The sequence below is a fragment of the Stenella coeruleoalba genome, assembly GCF_951394435.1.
Source record: "Stenella coeruleoalba genome assembly, chromosome: 13".
Lineage (NCBI taxonomy): Eukaryota > Metazoa > Chordata > Mammalia > Artiodactyla > Delphinidae > Stenella > Stenella coeruleoalba.
This window is the reverse complement of record NC_137159.1, coordinates 68825753-68840665: the sequence shown is the minus strand read 5'-3', so window position 1 is coordinate 68840665 and position 14913 is coordinate 68825753. Positions and strand designations below refer to the sequence as shown.

At 40.2% G+C, this 14913-nt stretch overlaps 1 protein-coding gene across 6 annotated transcripts in view; it reads left to right on the top strand.

Annotated features, from left to right (window-relative positions):
- Positions 1-213: 213 nt before the first annotated feature.
- Positions 214-14913, top strand: part of ZNF512 (zinc finger protein 512) — a 36424-nt gene continuing 21724 nt past the window's right edge. The window contains exons 1-8 of one of the 6 annotated variants that reach the window (XM_079941469.1): positions 214-323; positions 845-903; positions 11105-11289; positions 12099-12194; positions 12799-12882; positions 13541-13665; positions 14206-14292; positions 14706-14804. In XM_079941469.1, the coding sequence (XP_079797595.1) occupies positions 294-323; positions 845-903; positions 11105-11289; positions 12099-12194; positions 12799-12882; positions 13541-13665; positions 14206-14292; positions 14706-14804 (765 nt within the window). In that variant the 5' untranslated portion in view covers positions 214-293. Of the gene's footprint in view, positions 324-844; positions 904-6698; positions 7240-11101; positions 11290-12098; positions 12195-12798; positions 12883-13540; positions 13666-14205; positions 14293-14705; positions 14805-14913 lie in introns of those variants that run through there. The other 5 variants (XM_079941468.1, XM_079941471.1, XM_079941470.1 and 2 more) reach the window with 5 other exon arrangements.

The window sequence follows — 14913 nt, the reverse complement described above, 5'->3', positions numbered from 1 at the left end:
TCCGAGGCCAAACAGCGATTCAAACCACCAAGCCCCAATTTCCCGAGTCCCAAAGCGCACTCTCGGGGCGGGGTCTCAGAGGAAGTGTGTGGGGGGCGGGGGTGTCTGGGGGGGGGGGCTGGTCACGTGACTCGCCCTGCCGCAGCCCCCTCGGAAGCTGAGAGGCGGAAGTAGACGTTAGGCACGGGGCTCGCGGCGCGCCGACTCCACATCCGGGAGCGGAGAGGAGAGCGGAAGTGGCGTTGATCTGGCCGGAGCCCTTGGGTGAATTTGTTAGGCGTGGAGAGGCAGTGATGTCTTCCAGACTCGGTGCAGTGCCCGCCGTGAGTTTCTCGGTTTGACCGTTACGCTTTAGGGGTAGCGCTGTCGAGCCCGCCACACGCGGTCCCTCGCTTTTGTCCCCTGCTCAGAGTTGGTTTTATCAGAGCCCATCGCAGGCCCCACCCTTCTAGGTCAGATATACCAGCCCCCTCGTTTTTCCCCCCACTTCTGCTGCCCGATCCCCACCCCCTTGGACTCAGTTCCTCGTCAGATTGCCGTTAGTCTCTATTCCTTTTACATCCTCAATGCCTCCCATATCCGTTGTCCTCGCTTTCTGTCTCCCTTTTAGAGCTTCTTTCTAGGACAGGGCTTTGAGAATGGGGGAGATGAAGGCTCTAGCGTTGTCACCTGCCTTGACCCTGTAGGAAGATAGGGCGGCACATTTTTCATAAAAAGTCTTGCCTTCTTCCGTTTGAGGGAGTAGCCCCGGGAGAGCTTCATTTCTTGGCACAGGGGGATTCGTCTTTTTGTGGTTAAGGTTCAGAGGCCCCTAGCATTTACTCATGTGCTTGCAATTTGCTAGACCCCGGGACCCACATCCTTTAAGCAGCAGAGGAGCACGAGGATCGTGGGAGCTAAGAAGTAAGTGAGGTTTTGTGCGATCCATTTATAATTGTGTCGCCAGCGCTGTCCAATAGAACTTCCCGTGATGATGAAAATGTTGTGTATCCGCACTGTCCAGTACTGTAGCCACTAGCCACGTATAACTGTTGAGTGCTTGAAATGTGGCTTACGTCAGTGAGGAGCTGAATTTTAAATTGTATTTTAATTAATTTAAATAGCCACCTGTGACTAGTGGCCACCTGATTGGACAGTGCAGGTCTAATCCTAGTGTGGAGGAGGAAAACTTAGCTTGCAAAAAAAAAAAGTACGAATTATAATAAAAATGGAATGTGTGACTAAGTGTAGTCCTGCATTTCTTTAGACATCAAATATGTACTCATGAATACATTGATGAACTTGGGAAGGACTGATAAAAATGACTGTAAGCTACTTGGCTTCAAGACTGGTTTATTATATTGTTTACTGAATGTGCTAAGCTTTTCCATATTTGTTAATACAAAAAAGGTTCTTGTTAAGGAGATACTCATTGGAAGGGATTAATTCATTCATACAATATTTACTAAATATCTGCTTTGTGCCAGTTCTGTGGTAGGTTAGATACACAGACATGAAAAATACACAACTAAGGCTTCCCTGGTGGCGCAGTGGTTGAGAGTCCGCCTGCCGATGCAGGGGACATGGGTTCGTGCCCCGGTCTGGGAAGATCCCACATGCCGCGGAGCGGCTGGGCCCGTGAACCGTGGCCATTGAGCCTGCGCATCTGGAGCCTGTGCTCCGTGACGGGAGAGGCCACAACAGTGAGAGGCCTGCGTACCGCAAAAAAAAAATAAAAAAAAATAAAAAAAAAATACACAACTAAGAGACTAACCTATTTAGGCAAGGAGATCCACACAATACAGTGTAATGAAATTTTTTCTTTTTTTTTTTTTGCGGTACGCGGGCCTCTCACCGCTGTGGCTTCTTCCGTTGCGGAGCACAGGCTCCGGACGCGCAGGCGCGGCGGCCACGGCTCACGGGCCCAGCCGCTCCGCGGCGTGCGGGATCCTCCCGGACCGGGGCACGAACCCGTGTTCCCCGTATCGGCAGGCGGACCCTCAACCACTGCGCCACCAGGGAAGCCCCTAATGAAATGTTTTTAAACAGGAATTTAGTATAGCCTTTGGGGAAGGGGAGTGATATTTGGAAGGGAAGGGTTGCCAGAGCAAATCACTCCTAAACAGACTTGGAAGTCAAGGAATAATACAGTTAGCCAGAAGGAAAAGGGTTTTGTTTTGTTTTTTTGTTTGTTTTTGTTTTTCAGAAGAAAGAACAGAATGTGAATGGGTAAAAGGATTTAATGGAATAGCAAGTGGGTAATTGTTCAGAAATGTAAAGATTAATGGGCCCTCATCTATTAATCAGAATCAGAATCATTGGAGTTAGGGCATCAGAATCCTTATTTTTAACTGGACTCCTAGGACATTGTGAAGTTTGAGAATCCTCCATGAGAAATGAGACTAGAAGAGAGTAGAGGATGAAACCGTGGAAAACATCAGTATTTAAGGATTGGGTAGAATAAAAAAAGGCTGCAAAGGATACTGAGATGAATGTAAAATACTTTTTAATGAAATCTAAATATTTGCACCTAGAGAGTGAACTAGGGGCTCTTAAAAATTCTTGGTAGATCAGAAAGGAGTTGAAAATAGGTTAAACTTCTCATCTTTGTGATCTGAAGCTGAGACTGAAAGTACCACACACAACAGGTTATTTTAAAGTAACTACAATTATGATAGTTACTGTATGAGCCAAAAGGTTTTTCTTGTCATATTTATGGAAAGAGAAGTTTGAGATTAATCTGGGTTTTTTTGTTTGTTTGTTTGTTTTTTTTGCGGTACGCTGGCCTCTCACAATTGTGGCCTCTCCCGTTGCGGGGCACAGGGTCCGGACGTGCAGACTCAGCGGCCATGGCTCACAGGCCCAGCCGCTCCACGGCATGTGGGATCTTCCCGGACCGGGGCACGAACCCATGTTCCCTGCACTGGCAGGCGGACTCTCAACCACTACGCCACCAGGGAAGCCCAATCTGGTTTTTAACAAATAATCAAATACCCTGAGTTGATAGGTAGTGTAAAATACTTGAGAATTGTTTTTGTTGAGTCCTTTAAAAATAAAAGAGAGCTGGAGGGAGGGATTCCCTATCCACGTTGACTTAATCCCCAAGATGTTAAAACTGTTGATTTTTTTTTTCACTATATTCGTGCTTATTCATGAGCAGGGAGGTTGGTATATCCAAGTCCTACATTGACAGCAAAGAAATTTCTTTGAGGACAGTTTCCTAAGAGGAGTCAGATGGGACTTGACTCTTCTATCAAGTCTTTCTAGTACAGATAGTTCCCATTGTTTGGGATGGTGTTTTAGCCCTAGAGGACAGCCAGTTCCCACTAAAATTTTTTTATACCTTCATTGAGGTATAATTGAAGTACAATAGACTGCATATATTTATACAATAAGTATATTGTATACATATACAGATAATATGTATACAATATCTTCATCTTTGACATATGTAAGTACCCATGAAACTGTCACCACAATCAAGATAACATTTCCATCTCTCCCAAAAGTTTTTTCACGTCCCTTTGCAATTCATTCCTCCCTCCACTCCTGTCCCCAGACACCCCCTGACCTGTTTTCTGTCACTGTACAGTGGTTTGCATGTTCTGGGATTTTCTATAAATGAAATCAGACATTGTGTCCTCTTTTTGCATGATTTGTTTCACTCAGAATAATGTTTTTTTTTTTTTTTTTTTTTTTTTTTTTTTTTTTGGTGGTACGTGGGCCTCTCACTGTTGTGGCCTCTACTGTTGCGGAGCACAGGCTCCGGACGCGCAGGCTCAGCGGCCATGGCTCACGGGCCCAGCCGCTCCGCGACATGTGGGATCCTCCTGGACTGGGGCACAAACCTGTGTCCCCTGCATCAGCAGGCGGACTCTCAACCACTGCACCACCAGGGAAGCCCAGAATAATGATTTTGAATGAAGAATAGTTTTTGTTGCTAAACAGAATTCGATTATGGATATAACATAGTTTGTTTAGCCATCTATCTTGAGGGACATTTGGGTTATTCTCAGTGTGGAGATATTACAGTAAAACTGCTGTGAACATTCATGGGCAAGTCTCTGTGTGGAAAAATATTTTTGTTTCTTTTGATAAATACTTAACACAGTATTTATTTATTAAGATGGAATTTACCATCTTAGGTTGATTGGGTCCGACGTCAGGAGAATGTTTCACTTTTTAAGAAATTGTCAGTCTTCCAAATTGGCGGTATTATCTTACATTCCTACCAGCAGTGTAGGAGAGTAAGTCTCTAATTTTAGCTAATTTAATGGGTGTATAATTGTGTTTCATTGTGGTTTTAATGAGAATTTTCCTGATGAATAGTGGTGTAAAACATCTGTTCATGTGCTTATTGGCCATTCATATATCTTTTTTTGTCAAGTGTGTTGATGTCTTTTGCCACCCCCCCAAAAAAAAAAATTGTGTTTTCTCTCACTGTTAAATTGTATAATTTAATTTTTTAAAAATATTTTCTGAACACAGTTCTTTTGTTATATGTGTCTTGAATATTTCCTCGTCAGTGGTTTGCATTTCGTTTTCTTAATGGTGTCTTTTGAAGAGCCAAAGTTTTAAATTTATCATTAAAAATAATAAAAATTTTATCATTTTTTCCTTTTATGTTTCATGCTATTTGTATTCTATTTAAGAAAACTTTGCCATCCCTAATTGCAAAGATTTTTTCCTTTGCTTTCTTCCAGAAGTTTTATAGGTTTTACATTCAGGTCTATGGCTCATGTAGAGTTAATGTGTATGTATGGTGTGTTATAAAGGTCAATATTAATTTCTTTCCATTTGTATATCCAGTTGTTGAAAAGACGATCCTTTCCCTGTTCAGTTGCCTTGGCATCTTTGTTAAAAATCAATTGAACATGTATAGGTGTCGGTCTGTTTCTGGACTTTCATTATTCTCTTCCATTAATGTGTATGTCTATCTTTTTGCCAATACTAAACTGTTTTGATACTGTAGCATTAGAGTAAGTCCTGAAATCAGATAAGGTAAGTCATCTAACTTTGTTGTTTTTTTCAAGATTGTTTCAGCTATTATATTTTCTTGGCCTTTTTATATAAATTCTACAATCAGTTTGTTATTTCTATAAAAGAAGCATGCTGGAGTATTGATTGGTATAAGTATTGAATCTATAGGTCGATTTAGGGAGAATTGCCGTTTTAACAATATTGAATTTTCTGATTTATGAGCATGTTATATTTTTCCATTTATTTAGGTCCTCTTCAATTTCTCTCACCAGTGAGTTGTAGTTTTCATTGTAAAATTCTTGGATGGCTTTTGTTAGATTTGTTTCTAGGTTCCTAGATTTGTTCCTAGGTTCCTGTGTTTTTTGTTATTGTAAATGCTATTGTTTTTACAAGTTCATCTTCTCGTTGCTTGTTGCTGGTAGCTAAGAGTACACTTGTTAAAAAAATATTTATTTATTTGGTTGTGCTGGGTCTTAGTTGCTGCAGGCGAGCTCCTTAGTTGCGGTTCGCAGGCTTCTTAGTTGCAGCACATGGGCTCCTTAGTTGCAGCCGGTGGGCTCCTTAGTTGTGGCATGTGAACTCTTAGTTGCAGCATGCATGTGGGATCTAGTTCTCTGACCAGGGATCAAACCCGGGCCCCCTGCATTGGGAGCGTGGAGTCTTGACCACTGCGCCACCAGGGAAGTCCCACAATTGATTTTTGTATTTTAGCCCTATATCCTGTCACTTGCTAAATTCATTTTTAAAAAATTAATTAATTAATTTTTTGGCTGTGTTGGGTCTTCGTTGCTGCGCTCAGACTTTCTCTAGTTATGGTGAGCAGGGGCTACTCTTCATTGTGGTGTGTGGGCTTCTCATTGTGGTGGCTTCTCTTGTTGCGGAGCCCTGGCTCTAGGGCACACGGGCTTCAGTAGTTGTGGCACGTGAGCTCAGTAGTTGTGGCTTGCGGGCTCTAGAGCACAGGCTCGGTAGTTGTAGTGCACGGGTTTAGTTGCTCCGTGGCATGTGGGATCTTCCTGCACTAGGGATCGAACCCGTGTCCCCTGCACTCTTAACCACTGCACCACCAGGGAAGTCCCTCAATTCATTTTTAATTCTAGTAATTATTTCATATATTTTCCGAGATTATCTTTGTAAACAAACTGAATAAAATGTGTTAAAAAAATCTGCAAGTAGGGGCAGTTATACTTCTTTCCTTCTGATCTTTATGCCTCCAGTTTCTTCTTATGTCAGTTTGGTAAGTTGTAGTTTTTAAGAAATTTGTTCATCTTAATTTGTCAGTTTTTTTGGCATAAAGTTTTTCGAAGTATTCTCATTATTTTAATGTCTGTATGATGTATAATAATAACCCCTCTTTCATTTCTGACATTGGTATTTGTGGTATCTTTGGTATCTTTTTTTCTTGATCAGTCTAGCTACAGTGTTGTCAATTTTGTGATCTTTTCAAAGAACCAGATTTTCTGTAAAGTCTGTTTCCTAATTTGTGAATTTCTCCTTTTTATTATGTTCTTCCTTCTATTTCTTTGGGCTTACTTTGCTCTTCTTTTTAAGGTACCTTAAGATGAAATCTTAACTTATTGATTTTAGATCTTCTTTTCTAACATAAGCATTTACAGTTTTAAGTTTCCTTCTAAGTACTGCTTTAGTTGCATCCCACAAATTTTGATATGTATATTTTTGTTGTTATTCACTTAAAATATTTTTGAATTTCCTTTGTGATTTCATTTTTGACCCATGAATTATTTAGAATTGGATTCTTTAATTGCCAGATTTATTTTTTATTTTAGATACCTTGCTATTCTTGATTTCTAATTTAATTCTGATGTGGTCAGAGAACACATGTATGATTTTCATCTTTTTAGGTTTAAAGTTTATAGCCCAGTATATGATCTATCTTGTGAATGCACAGTGTGCTCTTGAAAAGAAAGTATATCCCAGGGCTTCCCTGGTGGCACAGTGGTTGAGAGTCCGCCTGCTGATGCAGGGCACATGGGTTCGTGCCCTGGTGTGGGAGGATCCCACAGGCCAGTGAGCCATGGCCACTGAGCCTGCACGTCCGGAGCCTGTGCTCCGCAACGGGAGAGGCCACAACAGTGAGAGGCCCGCGTATCAAAAAAAAAAAAAAAAAGAAAGAAAGTATATCCCATAGTGTTGGATGTAGTGTTCTATAAATGTCAGCTACAGCAAGGTGGCTAATAGTGTAGTTCAGATCTTCTGTGTCTTTACTCAATTTTTGTCTAGTCTGTCAGTTCCTAAGAGGAGGAGGACTTAAAATTTCTGGTAAGATTGTAGAATTGTCTACTTTTCTTTTTCTATCAGTTTTGCTTTGTGTGCTTTGAGCCTCTATTGTTAGACACATGCAGTGAGTAATTATGTCTTCCTGATGATTTGTCATTTTAATTATTATGAAGTGTCCCTTTTTATCTCTGGTAATACTCTTTGTCTTGAAGTCTATTTTATCTGATATTAAAATGGCCACTCCAGCCTTCTTGTGTTTGCTGATGGCATGGTATAATTTTTTCATCTTTTTACTTCCAATGTACATATGTCTTTATATTTAAATAAAGTGTGCCTCTGTAGGCAGCATATACTAGGATATTGCTTTCTTATTTACTCTCTCAATCTCTGACTTCTAACTGGAGTATTTAGACCGTAAACATTTTAATTAATTATTGCATGGTTGGATTTAGGTCTACCATTTAATTATTTGTTCTCTCTACTCTGTTTTTTCCTCTGTACCTTCTTCTGGATTATTTAAATGTTTAGTGTGCCATTTTAATTTATCTATTTGATTTTGGCTCTCTCTCTGGCTCCCCCCTCCCTTTTTTTTTCCTTTGAGGGGGAGGTTTGGTAGTAGTTGCTCTAGGAATTACAATATATACCTACCCTTTCATCATCTACTTAGAGTTAAAATACTGCCACTTTGCTTAAATGTAGAAGCCTTAGACCATATAGATTCCTTTAACCCCCTACCTGCTGACCATTAAATTATAGCTGTCATATATATTACATCTACATTTATTGAAAACCTTACCAGATAATGCTAAAATTTTGCTTTAAAGAGTTTTTAATATTTACCTGGCTGTTTGCCATTTCTCTTGCTCTTTCTTCATTCTTAAAAATCCAGATTTCTCTCTGGTGTCATTTTTCCTTCAGCTGGAATTATTTCCCTTAGCATTTTTCATAGAGCAGTCTGCTGACAACAAATTTTCTTAGTTTTTCTTCATCTGAAGAAATATTCCTAAAGGCTATTTTCACTGAATATGGAATTTTGGATTGATAAATCTTTTCTCTCAGGATTTTAAAGGTGTTGTTGTGCTGTCTTGGTTTCTGTTGAGAAATTCACAATCATTTGAATAATATGTCATTTTTTTCTAGCTGGTTTCTGGATTTTTAAAAAATCTTCAGTTTTAAACAGTTTCATTAAGATATATCTAGGTGTGTTTTTCTATTGAGTGTTTGTTGAGCTCCTTAAATCTGTAAATTTAAGTTTTTCATTAAATTTGGGGGATTTTTCCACCATTATTTTTTTCAAAAAATTTTCCTCAATCTCTCTTTCCTCTTCTTCTGGGATTACAACTATGCTTAAGTTAGATCTTTGATATTGACACCGCAGGTTGTTGGGGCTCTGTGACTGTTTCTCAGTCTTTTGTCCTCTTTGTTCTTCAGATTGGATAATTTCTATTGATCTGTCTTCAAGTTCATAGATTCTTTCCTCTGCTGTCTCCATTCTATTACTAGCCCATCCAGTGAGTTTTTATTTTATTTGTTACTTTTCAGTTTTAAAATTAATTTGTTCTTTTTTATGATTTCTATTTTTCTGCTGATAATTCCTACATTTTCCTTCATTTCCAGTGTTTTCCTTTCTATCGTGGAGCATAATTATAATAGCTGCTTTAAAGGCTTTGATAGTTCCAACATCTGCATCATCTTCCAACATCTGTTTATCATCTGTCCTTTGAGAATTGCTCACATTTTCCTGGTTCTTTGTGAATTGCATAATTTTGGAATTTATTCTCAAGATTGTGAATGTTATTTGTGTAGACCATGGGTCTTTTTAGGATCTTCTAGGGATTGTTGCTGTTTTTATTTTAGCAGGTAACCTGTTTAGGTTCAGACCATAAATTCTGTCCTACTTTCTGAAGGCATTGGTTCAGTGGAACTGAGGTTCCATTCTTTTGAGTCTTTTCTGTGATGGTTTAGAGCTCAGGGGTTAGTTGGAGACTTTTTCAGGTTTTTCAAATCTTGTTTCAGTTCTCCAAGCTTTTGATACATTGGTTTGGATCTGTCTCACAGTAGTAGCTCAGGGGTTAGGCTGAGAGTTGTGTAGTTTGTTTAAATCTTATTTCACTTTCAAAGTCTTTGCTAAGCTGGTTTGGGTGTATCCTCCGCACATACATAGCTCAAGTTAAGCTGTGATTTGTGTGGATTTGTACACAGAAATATGAGGTCACCTTCTTTGCCTGTCTCTTCTCCATGATTCCCCCACATTCTCTAGTCTATAGAGACCCCTTTTCCTGGTTTCTAAGGCCAGAAAGATGGAGTTTCTATGAGAATTTAGGCTGCCCATGCTGGTCTGTGAGTGGGGGGCCACCCTTGTTGCAAAGCTGCATGTGAGAGAAAAAAAAAACTGGGAAACATACCCCATGTGACTCACTTCTCCCAGTTTTAACTGTTCTCCACAATCCACCTGCTTTTGTTTACTTTTTGAGGTCCAGAGTTTTTAGTTGTAATCAGCAAGAGGAATGGGCCATAGTGGGTGTGTGCCACTGTGCCGGAACCAGGACATCTCTGTATTAAATTTGTAATATTGGACCTCGTGTACAGAGCTGAGAATCAATTTTCCCTTTTTGTAGCATACTGACTTTGTAAGTTCCTGTTATTTTTTGTTTTCCCTATCCCCACATCCATCCCCTTCCTCCCAGAGACAACCATACTAACAAGTTTGATATTTGTCCTTAAATATTTATGAGTCCTCATAAAATAGCTAGTGCCGTTTACTTGTGTAATTGTTTTTAATTTACTGAATTGACATTGTAGTGTACATCTTGTTCTGTTTTTTTTTTTATTGAACAGTATGCTTTTTAGTTATGTTCGTATCTCTAGATGTGTAGAAATGGTTTATTGCTTCTAACAGCTACATAATATTCCTTGGCAGGCATCCATCACATTTTACTTTTATTTATTCCTAAGAATGGTCACCTTTGTTACTTCCAACTACCTGCTACCACAAACCTCTATGTGTCATTGTTACCAACTGTACCTCTAAAGTGTTGTCTTGAATCTGTCAGTTTATCATCTCTACTACGAAACCTTAGTTCAAGTTCAAGCTTTCATCATCTCTTATCCGTACTATTGCAATAAACTGCTAACTCTTCTCCTTTCTTTCACTCATCCTCCATGGGTCATCTTTTATACAGCATCCAGAGTGTGACATTTCTAAACCATAAATCTAAGGCAGGCCTCACACAGTTAAGTTAGCTGGAAGAGGAGTGTCTCAGAGATCTGTGGACTCCACTTTGAGAACTGCTGCTCTACCACACTTTGAGCTATCTAGAAGATACTTTGTCACTACTCAGTAATGTTTGTTGACTACATACTGACTGGTCTTAGATTTAGAAGTTTGGATCCAGCCGTATACCAGACTTCTGGCCAGCTTAACTCAGACAAGATAGCACCCTTCCTTTAGCTGTGGGATCTAAGTATCAAGTTGCCTAAGCAAGACAGGGTGCCCTGACATCAAGGTGTAGTGGTTACTGTTCCTCTGCCAGAGGAATAGGGAGGCCTGGACACACCTGCTTACAGATCCAGGGCATCTTCTAAAGGGTCATGGAACACCCTATTTTACTACTTTCTTTTCATTGATGGATTTAGGAAGGAATGCCTACTTGGGCCATAGAATGATCATTTACGTGGACTGCTTATGCTTTCTGATTATAGTGAAGTATAATAATAATTATGTATATTGTAGTAGGTCAACTAATTTAATTGTTAGAAAATTACAATCTAAATTGTTTTTATTATCAGGCTTCTTCGTTTTTGCACAGGTAACCAACTTGGTTATCTTCTTATGATGTAATATAAGTAATAGAAACTTTACTCCAGACCCTCCTTTGTGGTATTTATCTTTGTGTCCTGTTAGCAGCAGGACCCAGTGCTCCATAAAGGATAATAGTTTCCAGTACACTATCCCTCATGATGACTCCTTAAGCGGCTCGTCATCTGCTTCTTCGTGTGAACTGGTGAGTGATTTTCCAGCCTCCTTCCGAAAGTCTGCCTACTGGATGAAGATGAGAAGGATCAAGCCAGCTGCTACTTCCCATGTTGAAGGTATCAGTATCAGTATCTTATTCCAAAGACAGGGAACTCTCTAAAGTTATATTTGAGGTATCTGTTGTAAATGGCTCTTGAAGTATTAAGTACCACGTATGTGTTCCTTATTAGTGGTTGAATTTTTATTTTTATTTTTTTTGGCCATGCCACTTGGCTTGTGGGATCTTAGTTCCCCAACCAGGGATTGAACCTGGGCCATGGCAGTGAAAGCGCCAAGTCCTAACCAGTGGACCGCCAGAGAAGTCCCCTGAAATTTTTTTTAAGGTGTTAGGCTGTCATATACTCTTAGCTTCATGAACTGTCCCTCTGTTTTACTGAGTGAAATTCTGCTGATCTTACTCCTCTAGGTTATATGGTATAGCCTTTCCTCTTCATACGAATTGAACTTTCTTTCCCGTTGTTCTAGTTTGATCCTCTGTTGAGGGTTTAGGCGCTAGTGTAAGGATTATTCTAAGTGGAATTTATTAGTGGTTATAGTCTGAAGGGTTCTTAGTAGCCCTTTATCTTGAACAGTTAGCCTCAAATCAGGATCAAACAAATCACACTGCCTGAAGGATCTTATTTTTCATAGGGAACAGTTGATCACTTGGGATGGAGAACAGTACAAAAAGGAAAAGGGGAGGTTGAGTCAGTTAATGAAAAATTATACCAACTTCCCTAAAAATGTTACAAACACTTCTCTAAGACCTGTGCTTGCTGATAATCTTTCTCTTTGGTGGTCTTGTGATTGATGATTTGAAGATAGGCGTAGATGTTCTCATATAAACCATACTGAAATTTTGTTTTGTTTTCTTATGTTATTTCAGGGTCAGGTGGAGTATCAGCCAAAGGAAAAAGGAAACCCAGGCAGGAAGAAGATGAAGACTATCGAGAATTTCCTCAGAAGAAGCATAAGCTTTATGGTAAGGGAGTAACTTTGCTAATTCTTTTTCACTGCGTGCCTGGGCTTTATTCTCTGAAGGTGAAAGGGAGAGGGACCTTAGATTTTGGCCCTTAAGCACTTTTGAGCCCTTTGAATTTTTTGGCAAGGAATGGCCTCCATCCTGCCTTTGTTTTTTTGCTTTTTTTTTAATTTTGGCTACGCTGGATCTTCGTTGCGGCGCACGGGCTTCTCTAGTTGTAGCGTGTGGGCTCTCTAGTTGTGGCGCATGGGCTTCTCTGGTTGAGGCTCACGGGCTCTAGAGCTCGCAAGCTCAGTAGTTGTAGCGTGCGGGCTCTCTAGTTGCAGCGTGTAGGCTTAGTTGCGGTATGTGGGATCTTAGTTCCCTGACCAGCGATTGAACCCAGGCCCCTTGCATTGGGAGCACGGAGTCTTAACCACTGGACCACCAGGGAAGTCCCCCCATCCTGCCTTATTTTACCGTTTTCTTCTGTCATGACTTAAGGGAGTCATTTGGTTGAGGGAGTGGGGCCTAGGGTGTTGAGAAGAAGAGGAAAGAGATTTTGGTGCTAGAGAGGGGTCAGAAAAGGTGATGTGTTGGGCTTCAAGTTTCTGTCTTGCGTCAGGGAGGAAGCAACGGCCTAAAACTCAGCCTAATCCCAAAGCCCAGGCTCGTCGTATTCGGAAGGAACCACCAGCTTATGCAGCAGGTATGCTTTCTGTTGGAAGCTTTTTGAGATCTAGTTCTCTCATTCTGTCTTTTTTGTTGTTGTTGGTAAAGGAATGATGTACCAAAGCATTTTTTTAGGGAGGCGCTTATTAAGCGCATGGCTTTGGAGGTCAGTCATGTTTGTTCAAGTTTTGGCTCTTCATTAATTTTTTGACCTGCCTCTTAATTTCTGCAAACTTCAGTTTCCTTGTCTCTAAATAGGAATAATAAAGGCAGTCAGAATTGTTGTGAAAATTAAATGGGATAAAAACATTTAACAAAGTCTCAGGCACATAGGAAACACTTAGCAAACTGATTGTTATATATCTCAGTATCCCATTCTTACATGCTACTATGAAAAATATTACCCATTGACAGTTATATGTCAGTAAAACTGGGGAAAAAATTATTGCTCATTTCTTTAAGCCACCGGGCTTTGGAGTGGTTGTTGGATGGTTTTGATCGTGGGGAATTGAGTAGGAGTTTCAGAAACTCTTCACTGTCTGAAAAAAATTATTTCTAGAAGTTATATATAGCAAGAGTCTTTCCCCCAGGAAGAGGAAAAGCCACTTTATGATACTTTTCCTAAAATCTGGGATTGTGCTTTTTGTTTCTGGAGAATACTGCAAATTGTAAGTGTTCCTTTCTCTCCTTTGTAGGCAGTTTAGAGGAGCAGTGGTACTTAGAAATTGTGGATAAAGGCAGTGTCTCCTGTCCTACCTGCCAGGCAGTGGGGAGAAAGACCATAGAGGGCTTAAAGAAACACATGGAAAACTGCAAACAGGTTAGATATTTTGTGGCATTTCATAACTGTAATGACTTTTTACCCAAACTTTAAACCTCTGGCACTGTGTTGGATATGCTGATTATTGTGGAGAAGAGGCAGCATTGTGTCATAGGGAAAACATAGACTCTGGAGTCTGACAGACTTGGGTTTGAATCTTCATTCAGGTACTTACTAGTTGTGTCATTTAGCTTTTTATGTGTGGACCTCAGTTTTCTCATTTATAAAGTAGAGATAGTTACTACCTTGTGTAGTCCATGAGAGGATAAAAAAAGAAATATTACGTGCTAAGTGCCTACCCCATTACTTGGCAAATACTGGCACTCAGTAAATGGTAGTTCTTATTATTTTGAAAATGAATAGCCTTTACCTCTTTGCCCTTGAGGACATGACAATGAGCTTTTGGGATTTTGAGATTCATTGACTATTATAGAATTTGGGAAATAAAGGAGATACAGACCAGAGCAGTTGAATAGGACTTTGTGACATTCTGTCTCTCTGTGGAACAGCCTGACCCTGAGCAGTGTTTTTTCCTTGTAGGAAATGTTCACTTGTCATCATTGTGGGAAACAACTTCGTTCACTGGCAGGGATGAAGTATCATGTCATGGCAAATCATAATAGCTTGGTAAGAGTGTGTTTTGTGCTGTGTGAGCCTATGTGGTATTTGGATGCCTTTACTTGGATGAATGTAGATAAATCAGTGGAGATGGCTAAGGCTCTGGGACTTCATGGGATGTTAAGTAAGAATACCCTTTAGATAGAAGAGTTACACACAATGAAATGTAGATACCTAGGTATTTGTGTTTAGGTTAGCCCAAAGGTTCATATCCTGGGAGGTAGAGGCTTTGAACTCTTAGTTCCTTTACATTCACTTCACTGTTTAGGAGAAGATGGAGAAAGCCAGGAGTCAGATAACTTAGATTTCATGGGCATCAGCTTAGGTACTAGTCCAGTCCTTGATTCTCCTATGATAGAATTTCTTTTCTGTATCTGTCTTGTCCATGAGTCATTTGCCTGTCTGCTTCTCTTGCTTTCTAGCCCATCTTGAAGGCTGGAGATGAAATAGATGAGCCAAGTGAGAGGGAACGTCTCCGAACAGTTCTCAAGAGACTGGGAAAGCTGAGGTGCATGCGTGAGGTAAGAGCCCAAAGACAGCAACTCCTTCTGCCTGGAGCCTCAGGTCAATGTCTTTCTGTTACTTGCTTCCATGTCTCCTACTTCTCCCTTACAGACCTGGTTTTGTGTC